This window comes from Mesocricetus auratus, unplaced genomic scaffold, assembly GCF_017639785.1.
Source record: "Mesocricetus auratus isolate SY011 unplaced genomic scaffold, BCM_Maur_2.0 Super-Scaffold_4256, whole genome shotgun sequence".
NCBI classification, from domain to species: Eukaryota; Metazoa; Chordata; class Mammalia; order Rodentia; family Cricetidae; genus Mesocricetus; species Mesocricetus auratus.
Window position 1 is genome coordinate 89,108,429 of NW_024429182.1, and position 21,200 is coordinate 89,129,628.

The 21,200-nt window shown below is 42.6% G+C and overlaps 1 protein-coding gene across 3 annotated transcripts in view; it reads right to left on the bottom strand.

Moving 5' to 3' along the window:
• Window positions 1-1,554: 1,554 nt before the first annotated feature.
• Znf143 (zinc finger protein 143) overlaps window positions 1,555-21,200 on the bottom strand; it is a 35,807-nt gene continuing 16,161 nt past the window's right edge. For all 3 annotated transcript variants that reach the window (XM_040756429.1, XM_040756415.1, XM_040756422.1), the window contains exons 7-16: window positions 19,983-20,057; window positions 19,283-19,402; window positions 16,192-16,267; window positions 14,690-14,815; window positions 12,556-12,735; window positions 11,586-11,813; window positions 9,683-9,831; window positions 6,288-6,449; window positions 3,985-4,131; window positions 1,555-2,695 (exon numbers count right to left, since the gene is read on the bottom strand). In XM_040756429.1, coding sequence (XP_040612363.1) covers window positions 2,612-2,695; window positions 3,985-4,131; window positions 6,288-6,449; window positions 9,683-9,831; window positions 11,586-11,813; window positions 12,556-12,735; window positions 14,690-14,815; window positions 16,192-16,267; window positions 19,283-19,402; window positions 19,983-20,057 — 1,347 coding nt within the window. In that variant the 3' untranslated portion in view covers window positions 1,555-2,611. The remainder of the gene's footprint in view (window positions 2,696-3,984; window positions 4,132-6,287; window positions 6,450-9,682; window positions 9,832-11,585; window positions 11,814-12,555; window positions 12,736-14,689; window positions 14,816-16,191; window positions 16,268-19,282; window positions 19,403-19,982; window positions 20,058-21,200) is intronic.

A 21,200-nucleotide genomic window follows, 5' to 3' on the forward strand; every position in this document is an offset into this window, starting at 1 on the left:
AGCACTCGAGAGTCTGAGTGTAGTTGAGGTGTTCATGCTGAAAGAGTAAGCCCACCTGGGCCACTCTGAGACCTGCCATATTCTCAGGTCTGCCCACCCTGCTTCAGATGGGTGCTCTATGATGTGTACACATCATTATCATGAATGAAGGCAGGGCCTGGATGACTTGCACACTGGCACGTACCTAGGGTCTCACGAGCTAGGTAATCAATCAGCCCTGAAGGGCTTCTCTAAATGACTAGTCATGACCCTGGAGCTCCGACTCTGATCAAAGGAAACATTTGTGTCAACTGAAACAGAGCATTTCCCTTTGTGTTATACTGCTTGACACAAAAAAGAGGACATGGCAGGGCTCTGACACCCCAAGTTGGCGGCTGAAGAACACCCTTTGGCCTTCTCTTTTTGAAGCCCCAAAGGGTCCACTGCTAAACTCTGGACATTAGACAATGGTGTGGTGGATCTTGCCTGTAATTCCAGTTCCATGTTAGGCAGAGCTATAGATTAGACCCTGTCTCAAAATCACACACACACACACACACACACACACACACACACACACACACACACACACACACACACACACACCAGAACAAACAGTAAAACCAAGAGGCTGGAGAGATGGTTTCTCTGTTAAGAGCACCAGCCACTCTTGCAGAGGATCTGAGTTCAGCTCCCAGCACCCACATGTCAGTTCACAACTGTCTGTAACTCCAGTTCCCAAGGGACCTGATGCCCTCTTAGGATCTCCATGGGTACTGCACAATATGGCACATAAACAACCATGTAAACACAATACCCATACACATAAAATGAACACTCTTATTTTTATTTTTTCGAGACAGGGTTTCTCTGTGGCTTTGGAGGCTGTCCTGGAACTCACTCTGTAGACCAGGCTGGTCTCGAACTCACAGAGATCCACCTGCCTCGGCTTCCCGAGTGCTGAGATTAAGGGCGTGCACCACCAACGCCCAGCTAAAATAAACACTCTTTAAACATTTACTTATTGTTGTTTTGCCTATATATATGTCTGTGTGAGGGTGTCAAAAGTCCTGGAACTTATAGTTGTGAGCTGCCATGTGGGTGCTGGGAATTAAACCCAAGTCCTCTGGAAAAGCAGCCAGTGCTCTCAATTGCTGAGCAATCTTTTCAGCCCCTCAAAATAAATCTTTAAAAAATAGGGCTTTCAATTCTTGCTATTAAGCAAGCAGAAGGTATCAAACCAAAATCATCTTGATATTCCCTGCTATAGTGACTTAACATTCCAGACTACTGAGGTATAGTATAAAACCCATACTGGACACGGAGGTAGAAAGCCAGGGCTATCCAATCTTGGCCTGCCCTACCTTTTAGAATTGCCAGGCCTAGGTAAGTTGGAGACATAAATCATAAGTTTTCCCAAGACTGTTGAGTACACAGTAATATATAGAGAAGTGTATTTTCTTTACCTATCCAGGACATGCTCTTGGCCTGTCTATAGGGTTATGCTGTTACAGTGTAGATCCTTGTGCAACGCTCCCCAACACCAGACCAATTTAATGAAACAAACAAAAAATATTGTTTTAAAAACGGCTGTATTCAAAATTAATAATAAACTTTAAGGTAAATAAGCTTTAAAACAAAAGCTTAAGAGCAAAAATAAATAATTTACACAACTCACTAACCCAGATTTTAGAGTAAATCCATTTCCAACCATAGGACTATAAGCCTAAACTGGACCTCTGGGAAATTCTCATAGTTGATTATCATAAAAAAACAGTAGCAAAAAATCAGAAGGTTGAGTAGAATTTTTAACAACCCAAACACTGGATATTCTTTTGTTTTTTGAGGAAGTATTTACTCTGTAGTCAGGAATGACCTGGAATTCACTACACAGTGAAGGCCAGTCTCAGTTATGGTACTCCCTCTCCCTCAGCTTCCTCAACACAGGGATTACAGGCACAGGCTACCATGCCTCACCAGGCTGCAAACACTGAATTTAGTGTTTTACTTTAAAATAACCAAACTTTCAAATTTTATACACAATCCAATGTAATGCTAAAATAGTAGGCATTTTAGTTTGAAGACATGTTATATAACAGGGATGGGACACTACAAATGAGGTCTTCAATCCTTGAAATACAAATAACAATGGGTGTGTAGTGGGACAAAAACTCCAGACACTTAACTTGAGGGACACCTGAAGGCTTGCATCCTTTATTTTCTGTGATGGCTTTGAAGTTATGACTGTTTGACATGGAGAGCCGTCGGCACGTTAGAGACAGCCTTTACTTTGTTTTTCACAGTAAGTTAAAATCTCATCTTGACTCTGTATAGACTGGGATAGTCCTGTGGGTGGATTCCAGAAGTCGGCTGTGTGATAGAGTAGCATGAAGAATTGCTGTAGTGCCCTAATTTCATACTTCCTTGTACACAATGAATCACTTTGGGAATTTATTCCAGGGGCTATGCACACAAAAGTGTCAAGAAGAAAGTGTTCTCCACTCTTGCATAAAAACGTGTACAGTGCTTCAGGAATGGAACTTCTGCTCTGCAGGGCAGGGCCTCAGGGATTTCTGCAGTCAGAAGATGAAAGGCTCCTTCCTCCTGTTTTATTGCTCTGTGGTTCTGAGCATTAATCATCCAACCCTGGTGTTTCTCCTTGTTGGATCCTAGATGCTATCCTGATAGCTTCTTCCAGAGATGGCTGCTCTCCAAGCTGAAACCAGAGGACACACATTAAGAATCCAAAGCCCTAATCTGGGGTTTTGTTTAGTGGAAGAAGTACAATTTCTCTAATTCTGATGGTTGGGATTTCTAAAATATTTGTTAATTTGTCACAGTATAAAATCAAAACTTCTACATATGAGAACAATGGAGATAATTTTAAGTTCTTCAAATGCTAAGTTACCACAGCCAATGAGCATTTCCTCAGGAGTTAGCTTCTGCATCCATGAACTAAAGAAAACTAACCAATGGCTGGCATTTTCCTGTTTATCAAGTAAACAGAGGAGAAACCACTCCCCCATACAGAAGCTATCTGCACCTGCATGTAGGTTTATACTCTCTGCGGGAACAGGGACTTGTCCACGTCTTCTGACTGACACGCCTCACTCTGGGGCTACATGGGCACTCTTGGAGGAATCACTGAGGGTCCATTCACAGCAGGTTCACTTCCAAGGAGTAGCTCCCATGTGCTTTATAAAACCTGCCTCCTTAGACTGCATCTTGACAGTGAAGATGGCTGCTTGGGTACACACAAGGACACACACCTGACAATTTTTCTCTTGCTGTAAGTTCCCCAGGAATATGCAAAGCAAAGGCAGTAAAGAACACTGCTAGTTTATGTTTGATTAAGGCCTCATATAACTTAGGCCAATGACCTTCATTCAACTTCTGATCTTCCTGCCTCCACTTTTTGAGTGCTCAGATTATAGGCCTGAGCTACTAGGCCTGGTTATGTGGTCTTAGGGATAGACTCCAGGGTTTCAAGCATGCCAAACAAGGATTCTACCAACTGAGCCATACCCCCAGCCTTGGTCTGTTTTTGGGTGGGGAGGGGTTTTAAGAAAGGGCCTCTCTACATAGCTCTGGCTGTCCTGGAACTCACTGTATAAACCAGGCTGGTCTTGAGCTCACACAGATATGCTTGCCTGTGCCTCCTGGGTGCTGGGATTAAAGGCACATGCCACCATTGCCTGGCTTCTGGTCATTTTGAGATCACTTCCATTATATTAATTGTCTTCAAGTTAGACACCCAGATGTGCATGGCATAAACACAGAAGTTACACATAAGAATGCCAGGTTGAAGCCGGGCGGTGGTGGCGCACGCCTTTAATCCCAGCACTCGGGAGGCAGAGGCAGGCGGATTTCTGTGAGTTCGAGGCTGGGCTGGACTGATAGCCTCTAAAACAATACAGAGAAACCCTGTCTCGAAAAACCAAAAAAAAAAAAAAAAGAATGCCAGGTTGAGAACTATGTATTACTGTCTACTTAACCTGTACTCACCTGAACTGCAATCTGGGTGCCATTGGATGTTGCCACTAAGGTCAGAGGTCTGGTTTCTGTAGTTACTAAATGATGGCTATGTTGTTGGTGTCCCATTTCCGAAGAGGCTGTGTGGAATGCTGCCAGGTCTTGAGCCACAATTGCAACCTTAAGTGAAACAAAATGAATAAAACACACATGAAAAATTGTATCTATGACTCAAACAGGTTAAGGTCTACTTTGTGAGGGATCAGAGATGAGTAGGCACTTACTGCTGAAACAAACCTTATGTATTGTCTAGGCTGGACTCTTTTTTTTTTTTGTTTTTTTGGTTTTTTGAGTCAGGGTTTCTCTGTGGCTTTGGAGGCTGTCCTGGAAGTAGCTCTTGTGGACCAGGCTGGCCTCGAACTCACAGAGCTCCGGCTGCCTCTGCCTCCCGAGTGCTGGGATTAAAGGCGTGCGCCACCAACACCCGGCTCGGTTGGACTCTTTCATTTGAGGAAGTTAAGGCTTCTCCTCAGATGGGCTTTACCTATGATCATGAAGTAAGTTGATGGCAAAACAGGTAAAGGGTACTGGAGAAATGGATCTGCCATGTCTGACTTCACTAGCTTGGGAGATGAGGTTCTGCTACCCTAAATGGATGCTGAAGAAGTCATAAATGTTGACTAGCTCACACCGCAGAGTGGACTGGACTATTTTCTCCACTTAACTGGGAACCTGGAAGGTCTGGTGACAACTGACAAACAGCAATACCTCCTTAGATACATTCCCCACCTTAGACTTGTGGATCTTTGCCTCTTGCTACAGTTACAGATTAAAATTGATTTATATGCAATGGGTGTTTGGCTGGCATGTATATCTGTGTACTACTTGTGAGCCAGGTGCTGGAAGAGGCCACACGATCCCTGGGACTGGAGTTACAGAAGCTTAGGAGCTGCCATGTGGGTGCTGGGACTTGAAACAGGTCCTCGAAGAGCAGCTATGCTCTTAACCATTGAGCCATCTCTCTAGCTTTGTTCTGGTGGTGGTTTTGTTTGTTTATTTGCTTGCTTGTTAGTTTTTGAGACAAGATCTTACTAAGTATCCCTGGTTGGCCTGGAAATTGCTCTGTACACTAGGCTAGACTCAAACTCAAAAGATCTGCTTGCTTCTGGCTCCCAAGTACTAAGACTAAAGGCATGCACCTGTATGTATGCCTACTTGTATTTCTTTCCTTCCTGGTTTTTTTTTTTTTTTTTTTTTTTTTTGGTTTATCGAGATAGGGTTTTTCTGTGTAGCTTCAGAGCCTGTCCTAGAATTTGCTCTGTAGACCAGGCTGGCCTCAATCTCACAGAGCTCCATCTGCCTCTATCTCCCAAGTATTGGGATTAAAGGTGTGTACCACATAGTTGTGTTTCTAAAATTTAATTTTAATGTGTTTATGACTATGGAAGTATATGCTATGTGTGTGTGGGTACCCTTGGATGTCAGCTGTTACAGGCAGTTGTAAGATATGGCTGCGCATGGTGGACATGCCCTCAATCCCAGCATTCTGGAAGCAGAGACCAGCCTGGTTTACAAAGCTGGTTCTAGGACAGCCAGGGCTACACAGACAAAGCTTGTCTGAAAAAAAGAAAAAAAAGAAAAGAAAAGAAATAAAAGGAGCCTAACATGGGTGCTGGAAGAACAGCAAGAGTTCTTTCTTTTTTTTTTTTTTTAAAGATTTATTTATTATGTATACAGCATTCTCCTTGCATATATGCCTGCAGGTCAGACAGGGTACCAGATCTCATTATAGATGGTTGTGAGCCACCATGTGGTTGCTGGGAATTGAACTCAGGACCTCTGGAAGAGCAGTCAGTGCTCTTAACCTCTGAGCCATCTCTCCAGCCCGAGTTCTTTCTTTCTTAACCCTGAGGTGTCTCGCTAATCCCTCATTTCTTTCATCCTACCATGAACTTTATGGTGATGATGTAACTATCACTCCTATTTTACAGATAGAGAAAAAAATAGCACTGAGGACTAACTGGCTAAAGAAGTTATAAAACTGGGAGTCAGGCTGGCCATTCCTGGCACTCGCCTTTAATCCCAGCACTTGGGAAGTAAAGGTAGGAAGATCTCTATGAGTTGGAGGCCAGCCTGGTCTACAGAGCAAGTGCCAGGATAAACTCCAAAGACACAGAGAAACCCTATCTAGAAAAGTCAAAAAACAAACAAACAAACAAACAAAAAAACTAGGAGTCAGCCTGAAGTGCACACACCTACGTAGGAAAGTACAACACAGCTTCTATGGAAGTTGACAGTGATGTATGTATTGACTAAGAGTGAACAAAAGTAGTTACCTGCTGTCCTTCTGTGCCCTCAGCGGTGACCATAGCAACAGAGTGTGCTCCTGCTGAGGAGATGACTGCATCATGAGTGGGGACCGTGATGGGTGTGCCATCCTGTGTTACCATGGTGATGGTGTTGCCAATGGCCTGCATGTCAGCTTGAGATATGTTGACCTGCATACACAGTGCATTTTACAAATCAGTCAATATTTCTAGTTACATTTGCCAATCTTAACTAAGGACAGAGCCTAATCCTCGTATAAGTTTACTTTGTGGGCGCAAACAAACTTTTTACAGTGTAATATACTCTTTAACTCATCAAACAAGTCAACGTCTCCCCTCCCCCAAACAGGTCTTGTTCTAACCCACTATGGAAAGGAACACTGCAGTAATCCTCCTGCCTCAGCTTCCTGCTTACTGTGGTTACAGTTGTGAGCCACTATACCCAGCTTAGACCCTTACTTCTGCCATAATCTATTATCTATACAGGTATTGGGCCTAACTCTTTCCATCTCTACCTCAACACCTTGCATCCTTCTCCAACCTCTGTTCCCTACCATCTAGACTTCCTTTCAACTTCTTTTTGTTTGTTTGTTTGTTTATTATTTCATTTGCAGTATTTTGTCTGCATGTACATCTGTAAGAGAGTGCTGCAGGGCTGGAGAGATGACTCAGAGGTTATGCACACTGGCTGCTCTTTCAGAGATCCTGAGTTCAATTCCTAGCAACCACATGGTGGCTCATAGCCATCCGTAATGAGATCTGGTGCCCTCTTCTGGCCTGCAAGTATACATGCAGGCAGAACACTGTAAATAAAACAAATAAATCTTAAAAAAACAAAACAAAACAAAAAACCTGGAGTACAGACAGTTGTGAGCTGCCATGTGGGTGCTGGGAATTGAACCCTGGGTCCTCTGGAAGAGCATTCAGAGCTCTTAACCGCTGAGCCATCTCTCCATTTGCACCTTTCTTTCTTTCTTTCTTTTTTTTAAAGATTTATTTATTTATTATATATACAGTATTCTGTCTGCATGTATGTCCACAGGCCAGAAGAGGGCACTAGATCTCATTACAGATGGTTGTGAGCCACCATGTGGTTGCTAGGAATTGAACTCAGGACCTCTGGAAGAGCAGTCAGTGCTCTTAACCTCTGAACCATCTCTCCAGCCCCAGTTGCACCTTTCAACTTCTTTACAAACCTCCAAAACCCCACCTTTTATCACATCAAATCTGCATCTGACACCTCAGCCACTACTAACCATCTGCCGCCCCCAGAAGGGTCACACTTTGTCACCTTCTGATGGCTATGCCTGGCAAACTCATGAAAATCCTTAAATTCCCACTGAATGACCTTCTCATAGAAGGTCTCGGATTTCTGAGGACCAATCATTTATTCTGTCTCTCAGGCTGCCAAAGTAGTTCATATACCCTCCAAGTATATACCCCTGATCATGAGAAATTATCACGTGGCTATATTAGAAATGTTCCTCCTTCTAGACTGTGATACCACCCTTTTGCACTAGCCAAACTATCTTTAAAAAAAGTCTTCAAGGAATGGAAAGTCAAAAACTATCTAAATGGCTAAAAAAATGAAATAAAATTCATGAAAGAAGCCGGGCGTTGGTGGCGCACGCCTTTAATCCCAGCACTCGGGAGGCAGAGGCAGGCGGATCTCTGTGAGTTCGAGGCCAACCTGGTCTACAGAGCGAGTTCCAGGACAGCCTCCAAAGCCACAGAGAAACCCTGTCTCGAAAAACCAAAAAAAAAAAAAAAAAAAAAAAAAATTCATGAAAGAAATGGAGAGACTAAGTTTAGAGAGAACACAACATTGAGATGAGGATGAAAGTTTTGGGAGAATTAGCCTTACTCTGTAGGGTCTAAGAGAGCCATGAATGAATGGTACAGAGGTGGGTTCTCTATAAACTCTAGAGATACTCAACACTGCTACTGGCTGCTCCAAAGAGAAACTATTAGGTCATTAAATCTCATTAGAGGTTGTTTGGAGTTGCTGCAGAAGAAATTGCTCCAGAAAAGAGGAAAGCTAGATCAAACAACATCAGACAGATTCTGTATGCAATTAATTATCTGATTTAGAAAAAGTGTCTGGGGCTGGAGAGATGGCTCAGCAGTTAAGAGCACTAACTGGTTTTCCAGAGGTCCTGAGTTCAATTCCCAGCAACCACATGGTGGCTCACGGCTCACATCCACCTTGAATGAAATCTGGTGCCCTTTGCTGGCATGCAGGCAGAAGACTGTATACACAATAAATAAATAAAATATAAAAAAAAGTGTCTGGACAGAGGATGAACAAATACTAGGTTAAGCAAATACAGACTCTGCTGTGGAACCACATGACAAAGCTAGGGGCTATGGCATGAATGCTTTGGTATTTCTCAATCCTGAGTGCTCTGCCTCCTAGCCAGTATCAGCATGTTAACAGTTATAAGACCAGGACAGGAGTGGTGGAACATAACTGTAATCTCAGCACTTGAAAGATGGAAGCAGGAGGATTGGGAGATCAAAGTCAGCCTTAGCTACATAGACAATTCCAGGCCAACCTGAGCTAAATGAAACCCTGTTTTAAAAACAAAGGTTATCAAAACAAAGAAAGTGGGTATGGTGACACACAACTGTAACCTCAGACCTTAGGGGGTGAGGCAGGAGAATTTCTGTAAATTCAAGTCCTGGTCTACACAGAGTTCTAAGCCAGCCAGGGCTGCATTTGTGTACTTATATATTTGAGTTTTTGTCTGTACACCAGCAGATGGCATCAGACTCCATTACAGGCAGTTGTAAGCCACTGTGTCAGTTCTGGGAACTGAATTTAGGACCCCTGGAAGAAAAGCCAGTGCCCCTAACTGTTGAGCCAGTTCTCCAGCTCAGATGTATTGAAGCTCACAGTCTCCTTGTGGTTATGATCTTTGTTCCTTCACCTTTGAACCACAGCAGCCAACACTATTTGGATCCTATGGATACAAATATCCTCTACTATTATTACTTCATACTATCTTTCTCAGCAGACTATGGAAAACTCTGGGAGATCTATCACTGCCTAGAGCAATGTTTCCATTCTGTGGGTCACTAGTCCTGGGGCAGTTAAACAACCCTTTCACAGGGGTTGCCCAAGACCACTGGAAAACACAGATATTTGCTATGATTCAAAATAGTGGAAAGTTACAGATATGAAGTAACAATGAAAATAACTGTTGTGGTTGGGGGTAACTACAACATGAGGAGCTGTATTAAAGGTTGCAGCATTAAAAAGGTTGAAAACCACTGGTCTACATGCCAAAGCCCAAACTTCATGATTTGCTACTCAAGGGTTTCCTCCATGGGGGCTCAGCCCATCTTTCAATCCCAGGTGCAAAGAAATATTTAACTTCCTCGGCTTTTTAACAGATACTTACATGTTGAGTCCCATCCTGGGATATAAGTGTAACTTGCTGACTCAACCCAGACTGGGTCACTGTGGCTACTTGTGTAGATACAATGTCCTCTCCTTCTACACCTGTAACATATGTGATCTGGGACCCTTTAAGAACATCATCACCTTGACCTGTTTAAAACAAATGAGAACTTATTTGATCAACTAACCAATCTATTTGCGCAACATTAGAGATTTTAAATATGAAAAGAAAGCGGACTTGAGAGCTGGGCATGGTAGTGCATGCCTGTCATTCTAGCATTTAGGAAGTGGAGGTAGTTCAACCTTGGTTCAAGGCCAATCTGGATTGTACAAAACCTTGTCTCAAAAAACAAACAAAAAGAAAACAAAAGCAGATTTTTATATTCTAAATCATGGATATAGTTTTCAGGACCTCTTTTTTTTTTTTTCAGGACCTCTTATTAATTCTTCTAAATTCACTTATGCTAAGCCAAGTAAGTCCAATCGAACCCTATCCATCCACTTTGGGTGCCCTGATTTCATAAGAGCTCTCCTTTACTCTCAGATGGAATGATTATGTGCTACTGTGCACATACATACTGGGGACATGAAGGGAGGAATTACACACAAACACAGACATGCCCTACTGGGAGGGGCAAGTCTGTACCAAGTTCCTGAAGTCATTAAGATTCATGAAGGTAATAAAAGAGTCTCTATAAACATTAACCACAAAACCAGAATGGCTTGTACACACAATCTATTAATTTACTCAGTCTTTCCCACACGTGATTGACAGCAAGCTATTGGTACACAATGACATCACTGTGTAAATACTATGCAATGGCACGTTATCTGGGCTGAGGCAGTTGCCTGTCTCAGCAACTGTCCCCCCCCCCAAAACCCTCAAAAATAGGATCAGAAAGTGAATGATGAGTTCAACATCCAGCACTGCTAGACTGAGCAACCAGAAAGATTACTGATCTCTCTCTTCTCTCAACATTTAACAGCTTCCATGGAGCACAAAAAAAAGTCCTTCTTCAAAGAGAAACTCAATACTCTAAGTACTAATCTAAGAATACTAGCATATAAAGGATTTTAGTGTACAAATCTAGTGTTCAGATAGCAACAGTCACTGAGGTGTAATGCTCTTACATATCACTTTACGCCTTTTCTTTCCATTTGTTTATATACCATTATTCCAAGTGTTACAAACCCAGGGGATCCTGTGAGAACAGAGCATAATTCTGTTTTTTTAAGAAAAGCAATCATAGCTGGGTTGTTTGTTTGTTTTGAAACAGGGTTTCTCTGTGTAGCCCTGACTGTCCTGGAGCTCATTCTGTAGATCAGGCTGGCCTCGAACTCACAGACATCTATCTGCCTCTATCTCCAGTGTTAGGATTAAAGGCGTAGCCACCACTCGCCCAGATTTCAACAACATTTTTAATGTAAATGTTTCTGAACATTTCACTCAGGTGTTGAAGATGAGAAAAGAAGTCCCTGCTTTTCCCAGGCAGAACTGCCACATTGGCCAGGCTTCCTCCAAAGGCTCCAATTCGCTTTCCTCTTACCAAGCACTTAACCTTTTCCATTTGTCCAGCCCTCCATCTATCTGTAAATCCCCAAGCCTTTGATCTGATCTCTTCCTTCCCCCAAGCCTTACTGCTTCGCCTCCTTAATCCCTTTCCACCCTCATAATCTTTCCAAGAACATTTCTTCAGGAAGCTTTCTCAGCCCTCACAGATTCTAAGTCCCCTCTTCCACAACCCAGAGCATCTGTATCCTTCTACAGCACTTGCCAGCTGTAAATCAGGTTTGTGTGAGTATGCAAATGAAACGGAAGGATTTAAGAAAAGAGCATGGACCATATGTTCATGATCATAACTGATTCTCAAACTCAAAGCAGACATAATTGTCAAAGCTCTCACCTGGGGGAGGCTCGAAGAAGGCTTCCTGCTCCTCCTCAATGGGCTCTGTGTCGTTATGAGCCGTCCGCTTGTGCATAGCCAGTGTGGAGATCTGTTTGTATGTCTTCCCACAGTGGTTACAGTTGTATGGTTTAGAGTGAGTATGAACCACATGGTGTTTATACAAACTGGAATATTCTGTAAACCTTTTGTCACAACCAGGAACTGTACAGACATATGGCTTTTCTCCTAAGGAAAGAAGATGACACACATAGATAGACATAATTAATCTACAACTGGAAAGTGGAACTTCTAAAAATAAACAGCAGAGCCAGAACCAAATCCCAGACTTGGGAGGCAGAGGCAGCCAAATCTCTGTGAGTTTGAAGCCAGTCTGGTCTACAGAGTGAGTTCCAGGACAGCCTCCAAAGCCACACAGAGAAACCCTGTCTCAAGTACCCCCCACCAAGAAAATGGGAACAGACTTGACTGCAAACTATTTTTTGGGGGGATCCTTTATAAGTGTCCATGTATCTTAGGCTAGCATCATGCTCATTGTATAGCCAAAGATGACCCTGAACTTCTGATCCTGTTCACTCCACCTGTCAAGTGCTGGGATTATGGGTGAGCACCAGCATTCCTCCTCCCTCACAAAATTTTGAGCTCCTATTGTTGGCTATGCTAACTCACCTGATCAGCTTCACATAAATGCACTGAGTTTTACATTCTGAATCTTTCCCTCATCTGTCTGTCTACTTTCTTCCTTTATTTGTGTAGGGCCAGGATCAAGGACAGACCCTTACACCTGTAAGCAAGCATTCAAGCGTTGAGGCACTGCCTTCCCAGTGCTGGGATAAAAGGCATGCTCCACCACATATGTTGGCTCATCAAAGAAAATTTGAAGCTGCTTAACCTCTTCTCACCACGTGAACTGGGAGGAAGACTAGTTGGAAGCCTTGAAAGACAGGGCCAAGACATTAGCAATCATTACCTGTGTGTATCCTCACATGGTTTTTATAATTAGTTGCGCTGGCAAATGCCCTCCCACATCCTGGTTCTGTGCAGTAGTAAGGTCTTTCTCCTGTGTGTGTCCTAATGTGCACTTTTCTGATATTCGATGTTGTAAAGGACCGACCACAGCCTTCAATAGGACACTTAAAGGGCCTTTCTCCTGAAGATACAAAAGGGAATAAATTAAACGGCGTAAGAAATAAAATACACAGAGAACGGGACTGTCTCATCACTTGGCTCTGCCAGGGGCTTACCCTAGTCTGCAGCCTGCCTGCCATGAACTTCCCTTCTAAGCACTGTGTCTTTGGAGAATGCATCTTTCACTCCAAATTTGGATCAATAAAGAAACCTGAACAGCATTCAACACTCATAAATGACTGTTACTTTCCAAGTTAGAATCAAGTGGGCATACTAAAAACTGAGCTTAGGCCGGGCGGTGATGGTGCACGCCTTTAATCCCAGCACTCAGGAGGCAGAGGCAGGCAGATCTCTATGAGTTCGAGGCCGGGCTGGACCGATAGCCTCCAAAACAATACAGAGATACCCTGACTCGTAAAACCAAAAAAAAAAAAAAAAAAAAAAAAAAAACTGAGTTGAGAAAAGCATAGACCAAAAGTCAGAGAAAAGATAAAAGAAAAATAGGTTCAGGAATAAAGTTTAAGATTTAGCAAGATGGCTCTGTGTGTATAAATGCTTGCTGCCAAAACAAACTGCCTGAGTTGCATCCCTGGAACCTAAAGGATAAAAGAAGAATCAACTGAAAACTGTTCTCAGCTCCCATCATGTGGGCACACATATGCATACACATACAAAATAAGTGTAATAAATTTTCATTTTTTTAAAAAAAGGGATTAAGTTTGAACTATAGAATTTCTTAGGGTTTATTTTTTTATTTTATTCTATAATACCACAAAGAAAAATAATTTCTGGGGTCAGTGAGATGGCTCATTAGGTGGCAGGTTAAAGCACTTGTTACCAACTCTATTAACAGCTTGAGTTCTACCTGTGGGAACTACATGGTAGGTGGTAAGAACCCACTTCTGTAAGCTGTCCTCATGCCTCCATTCACATAGCGTAGTGTATGCATCCATAATAATTAATAAATGCAATAAAAAGAAAACAACCTGCTATTTCTTTTTTTGGAGCGGGATTTTTTTTTTTTTTTTTTTTTTTTGGTTTAACGAGTCAGGGTATCTCTGTATTGTTTTGGAGGCTGTCGGTCCAGCCCAGCCTCGATCTCACAGAGACCCGCCTGCCTCTGCCTCCCGAGTGCTGGGATTAAAGGCATGTGCCACCAGCGCCTGACCTCAATTTGCTATTTCTTTAATGTAGTACTTCCCACAGAACACATCAAAATATCTGCTGAACATATACATATATATGTGTATATATATATTTATTTATAATATTTATTGGAGACAGAATCTTTTTTTTTTTAAACAGGGTTTCTCTGAGTAGCCCTGGCTGTCCCAGAACTAGCTCTGTAGAACAGACTGTTCTGTAACTCAGAGATCTGCCTGCCTTTGCCTCCAAGCGCTGGGACTACCTACCATACTTGACCTCAGATAATTCCTTTAGCAGCAGGAGAGGAATCCTGTACCTTAGGGTCTGTTCTCAATTTGGCTACTTATTAAATGTGTAATCCTAGGAAAATAAGCTTGTTGTTCAGGTAATTTTTGAAAACTGAGATGATTGGTGATCTAGGACTACTGTCCATGTTTCTGGGGCTTCTCCTTGGAAAGAAGTGCACATGGGCCGGGCGTTGGTGGCGCACGCCTTTAATCCCAGCACTTGGGAGGCAGAGGCAGGTGGATCCCTGTGAGTTTGAGGCCAACCTGGTCTACAGAGTAAGCTCCAGGACAGGCTCCAAAACAATACAGAGAAACACGGTCTCAAAAAACAAAACAAAAAAGATAAAGCCCTGGTAATGATTCCCTTCAGTGTTTTCAGAGCCTCCACCTCCACCCCGCAGGCTAAGAATCCCTGACAGCAATAGTTTGCAGTCCCAGAACTGGAGAAGCTGATGCAGAAGCATTGCAAATCCAACCTCAGCCTGTGCTACAGTCAAAACAGTGATTCCTGGTCTAGATGTGCTACTCTGCTTGTACTGGTACCTGTATGGGTTCTGATGTGCTTCTGTAGATCTCCTGAAGTTTTGAAAGATTTTGTACAATTATCTTCTGAACACCGATATGGCTTTTCTCCAGTATGAGTTCTGAAATGACTTTTTAGTCCATAACCTTTAAGAAAATCATAAAAGAAATTTAACACCAGGCACTAGTGGTGCACACCTTTAACCCCAGCACCTGAAAGGCAAAGGCAGCCAGATCTCTCTTGAGTTTGACTCCAGCCTGGTCTACAGATCAAGTTCTAGAACACCCAGCGTTACACAGAGAAACTCTGTCTCAAAAAAACAAACAAACAAAAAAACAAACAAACAACAACAAAAACAACAACAACAACAACAAAGAAATTTAGCAATACAATACTCCTCTAAACAAGTATTTGGAGATTAACATAGGAAATACACAGCAAATAACCAGGATAAAATACTAGGCATATATAATAGGATTACCATTCAAAAAAACGTATGAGGCAAACTAGGTGTGGTGGCTCATGCCTGTAATCCAAGTATATGGCATCTGAAGTAAGAGCACTGTCATCAATTTGAGGACAGCCTGGAATACAGCGTGAGACAATGCCTCAAAAAACAAAAAAACTAAACAGAAAAAGCCAAATGTTAAAATAGGGTGGGGCTTGAAAGGTGGCTCAGCGATTCTGGGTACTTGTTGCTCTTGTAGAGGATCTATGTTGAATTCCTAGTACCCCCATGACAGATGACTCAATTCTCTGTGGCTCTCTAGGCCTTTATTAATTATATTTTAAGTCAACATGGGGGCAGGGCAGTTTTGGCTGCCTCAAACTCATAGAGGTCTACCTGCCTCTGACTCCTCTGCTGGGATTAAAACTGTTCACTGCCATGCCTGGTTTTTAATTTTCTTGGTAGAAGAAAATAGAGGATGGAATAAAGAAGAGCAAATATGTAGGCAGAGCTAGATCTCTGGAGAAAAATGGTACCACAGAGGGAGGTCCAGAGCAAGCAGGACAAGAGGCAGTTAGGAAAGAGACTGAAGGAGTTGGCTTAGATGGCTTAGCAGTTCAGACTATACATTGCTGTAGCAGAGGACATAGGTTTGGGTTCCCAGCACCCACATCACGTGGCTCATAACTGCCTCTAACTCCAGTTCCAGGGGCTCTAATCACCTCTTTTGGGCTATAGGGGCACCTGCATATACATGGTATACATAAATTCATGAAGGCACAATATTAAAAAAAAAAGCACAAGACTAAAAAACTGATCGGTGCTTCTATGGTCTCAGAAAACAGAAGGGATCCTGCTTCTGGCTTGCCCTGGGCAATCCCCCACTGAACTACGAAGCACAGAAAATTTATTTTTTGGCTGGAGAGATGGCTCAGCAGTTAAGAGCACGGAGTTCAATTCCCAGCACCCACATGGCAGCTCACAATTGTCTGCCAACACACATGGCAAAACACCAATGCACATAAAATAAAAATAAATAAATTTTAAAAAATGAAAGAAAATTTCTTTTCTTACCTGTGGCAAATGCTTTCCCACACCCTGAATGTTCACACTGATAAGGCCGGTCTCCTGTGTGCGAGCGCTCATGGACCTGTATGTAATTAAAATACAAGCAGGATTCTGTTTCCTTTACATGTTTTGTGAGTAAGATGTTCTCAAGGTAAAACTAAATTTTCCTCTACTAGTAAATGGCTGTTTTATGTCCGTCCCCCTTTTCTTTTACAGTACTGGGAATTGAACTTTTACAGTACTGGGCCTCAGATATGAGATGCAATAGCTATCACTGAGTTATATCACTGTCCTGTAGATCCTCCTGAGTACTGGGATCACAGGTGTGCACCACCACACCCACTTTATGGGATGCTAGAAATAGATTATTCATGCTGGTCAAGCACTCTTCTGTTGCAGAATATTTGTTTTACTATGCAAAAATGTGTTACAATTGTTATGTTGCAGAATATTTGTTTAATTATGTAAAGATGTATTACATTTGTTTATAGTGTGGAATATTTGCTTAACTATGTAAAGATGTGTTGCATTTGTTTAATTATATAAAGATGTGTTGCTGTTTCACCTTGCCTGCCTAAGGCAAGATTGGTCTACTAATAAAAAACTGAATGGCCAATAGCAAGGGAGGAAATACAGACAGAACTATTTAATTATGTAAAGATGTGTTGTTATTTTACCTTGCCTGCCAAAAGCATCTGACTGGGCTAATTAAAAGCTGAATGGCCGGGCGGTGGTGGCGCACGCCTTTAATCCCAGCACTCGGGAGGCAAAGGCAGGTGGATGGATCTCTGTGAGTTCGAGGCCAGGCTAGACCGACAGCCTCCAAAACAATACAGAGAAACCCTGTCTGGTAAAAACCAAAAAAAAAAAAAAAAAAAAAGCTGAATGGCCGGCTGGGCGTTGGTGGCGCACACCTTTAATCCCAGCACTCAGGAGGCAGAGGCAGGCGGATCTCTGTGAGTTCGAGGCCAGCCTGGTCTACAGAGCGAGTTCCAGGACAGTCTCCAAAAACAATACAGAGAAACCCTGTCTCGAAAAACCAAAAAAACTTCCCTGCATGGAAGTTCTATCTATATCTCCTCCCTCACTATTGGCCATTCAGTTTTTTTGTTTTTTGTTTTTGTTGTTGTGAATTGAGGCTTGAGGAAGAAAGGAAGCAGGGAGATGCCAGGGGCCACCAAACCAGATACAGAGGAAGCAGGAAAGCAGGACGTACAGAATGAAAGAAAGGTAAAAAGTCCTGAGGCAAAACAAAGATGAATAGAAACCGGTTAAGTTGAAAGAACTAATGGGACAAGCCTAAGCTAAGGCCAAGCATTCATAATTAATAAGTCTCTGTGTCTTTATTTGGGAGCTGGTTGGCAGCCCAAAGAAAATTCCAACTACACTCTGCAGAGCTACATCTCCACTCAGTCTGCCTTTCTAAGCCTTAAGGTCCTCTCTATAAAGTGAGGTAAAATAGCAGCCACTGTTGAAGGCTGCTATGACATACGAGTACTCATGTCAATGTCCAACATTCACTCACTGAACCTTTCATGGGTTCATTCCTTTTAGTAATTGATTTGTTTATTTATTTTTTTCTTTTTTTGGTTTTTCGAGACAGGGTTTCTCTGTAACTTTGGAGGCTGTCCTGGAACTCACCCTGCAGACCAAGCTGGCCTTGAACTCAGAGTTCCACCTGCTTCTACATCCCAAGTGCTGGGATTAAAGTCTTGCACCACCACTGCTCAGCTCTTTCTAGTAATTTATATAAACAGTATTATCTTATTTAATTTTCACACCCTCTCTGCAAGGGAGTCTCATGTATCCTGGCCTGGCTTCTGCCTCCACCCCTTGATCATGTGCCACCATGACAAGTTTATGTGGGGGTGGAGAATGAACCCAGGACCAGCCATGTACTTTACGTACTCTACCGAGTGAGTGACATTCCAACCTGAGATAACCAGTTTTTGTTTTGTTTGCTCAAGACAGGATTCTGGCTGTTGTGGAACTCTATAGACCAGGCAGGCTTGAACTCATAGAAATCTGCCTGGCTCTGTCTTCTGAGTGCTGGGATTAAAGCAAATTTACATAATTTTATGAGAGTTGTGTTTCACCACTACAGTACTGAATTGAGTAAGTATCTACCAGAGAATATGCAGGATTAAGGGATATAGATGAAGGGACCAGACCCTCACTCAGCACCCTGCTTTAGCAGCCATGACAGGCTACAGAAAAGACACATAGGCCTCTGACTCAGCACATGACATAAAGAAACTCCAGATTGCCAAGTCTCCTAGATACTTGGTTCCTGGGAACTGTTTGGCCACAAAAGAAACTCCAGAGGAGACCAAAAACCTCCCCTGTAGTCTCCAGGATATAGTTCTAAAAACTATTGGTATCTATGTACAACAGGCCACCTACAAGCAACAAGACAAAGCCATAGAAACCACAGAATGTTCCCTCTCAGCACTGACCAATGAGAATAATTGGTACACAGGTTTCATGCCAAAATAAGACTGAGAAATTCTTCTAATTGTTCCCAAATGTCAACCAATCAGAAACCAACCTGTACCTACTGATGTAATCCTGTAACTTTGGTCTTTAAAAGCTAGCAGTAAACCAGGCGTTGATGGTGCACGCTTTTAATCCCAGCACTCAGGAGGCAGAGGCAGGTGGCTCTCTGAGTTCGAGGCCAGCCTGGTCTACAAAGGACAGCCTCCAAAACAATACAGAGAAACCCTGTCTCAGAAAACCAAAAAAAACAAAAACCTAGCAGTAGACAGGGAATTTCACTCCTTCTGTAGGCTGACAGCTAGCCAGATGGGGTCCCTGTCATGGTTGGATGAACAATAAAACCTTGCTTTTGCAGTTTGGCAGGTCTGTCTCCCTGGTGGTCTCTGGGGATCTTCGAAACTTGGGCACAACACAGAGATAAATCATCTATGCTCTTAGAGAGCAGACAGTTGCTGAGTCTGTCCAGGTTCTTGTGTGTCTTGGTGTGAATATGTGTCAGTATCTTTTGAATGTGAGTGAACAGGGATGTCAAGGCGTGACCATGCTAGCAGTCAGTGCCTGCCATAGTATATTTGTGACTAGCTACCTCTCTCTTATGTACCTTAAGATGATGAGCTGTTGTATAGAGTTTTCCACATCCGTCATATTTACACCGAAATGCCTTCTCTCCACTCTGCTGAGACTTAGGAGTTACTCTTGTAGCATGTCCTTGTAAGACAATCTAGAAAAAATAAAATAAAACTTGAGGTACTTCTACAGAAATAAAATAGATGAAATTACTGTTTTTACAATAAATACAGAGAAACTTGGAGGAAGAATCTAGATGCATGGATTTGCCAGGGAGACACGGATATGAAACAGGAGATTTGAGATGGAAGAAAGGTTAACATCACATGCTAGAGTGTAGATTAATATAAACATATGTATATGTAAATTATATTAAATAATATAATTTAAGTTATAAGAGCTAGTTGAGAAGAAGCCGAAGCTAAGGATAAGCTTTCATAATTAATCAGTCTCCATGTCCTTATTTGTGAGCTGGCAGCCTAAAGAAAAATCCAACTACAAAACACATAAAACCGATGGGCAGTGGTGCACACACCTTTCATCCCAAAACTCGGGAGGCAGAGGCAAGCAGCTCTCAGTGAGTTCAAGGCCAGCCTGGTCTACCGAGTGAGTGCCAGGACAGGCTCCAAAGCTACAGAGAAACCCTGTCTTGAAAACACACACACACACACACACACACACACACACACACACACACACACACACACACACACACATCACTCAGGTTTACCTACCTGCATCTTTTTCTCTTGCTCATTTTCTCCAATCAATCCTGTACTTGTTACACTTTCACTCCCATCAATGGACACCTAAAAAAATAAAAGAAAGCTTTAAAAGGTTTAACTAATTTATTTGCAGTGCTGGGGACTAAGCCTAAGACCTCACACACATTATACAAGCATTTTACAAAGGAGCTATACCTCTAGCCCCAGGTCTCATATTTTGATAATGGTTTAGGCTAGGTGCAGATTTATTATTGGCTATCATTGTATATTTTTAAAAATCTCCCAGGCAGGCAATGGTGGTGCATACCTTTAATCCTAGCACTTGGGAAGCAGATGTAGATGAACCTCTGAGTTTGAGGCCAGCATGGTCTACAGAGCAAGTTCTAGGACAGCCAGGGCTACATAGAGAAAGCCTGTCTCGACTCCCTCCCCCCAAAAAACAAACAAACAAAAACCCCACAAAAACCAAAAACAACAACAACAAAATCCCTCTCAAATTAAAAAGTAAGCAACTACTATTTGCCTGCTATCAGGGTGCTGGGGATTGAACCCAAGGCCCCATGTACCTTGTACTCTACCATTGAATATACCATTAGCTCCTCCAAATTGGGGTAAGTAGGTGAGATAGTTTCAAGTGGTCCACTCTGGTTTTGAACTCATTATACAGTCAAGGCTGAACCTGAATTCCTGATCTTTCTGCCTCTACATCCCTGATGCTGGGATTATAGCCATATCTCCACGCCTCCCTCCCACAATGTCCAAAAATTTTTAATTATTTGAGAAAAACTTTAAGAACCTTCCCTCACCCCCCTCTTTCTCCCTCCCTCCCTCCCTCCCTCCCTCCCTCCCTCCCTCCCTCCCTCCCTCCCTCCCTCCCTCCCTCCCTCTCAAGACACATTTTTTTGTCGTTGTTTTTTTGTTTTTTCAGGACAGGGTTTCTGTGTAGCTCTGGCTGTCCTGGATCTTATTCTGTAGATCAGTCTGGTGTTGAACTCACTGAGATCAACTTGCCGCCTAATGTTGGGGTTAAAGGTGTGTTCCACCACCGCCCAGCTCTTTCTTTCTCCTTTATTAGAGGTTTTATTATATTGTATCAGTGTGTCATGATGTCCTAGACTTGAGAGATCCTCATTCAACCTAAGCATGCACTCTCGTGACTGGCTCAAAAACTAGTCTTTTTATATAAAATTCAAAGCTTTCCTCAACCTTTCCTTCTCTTTCCTTTAA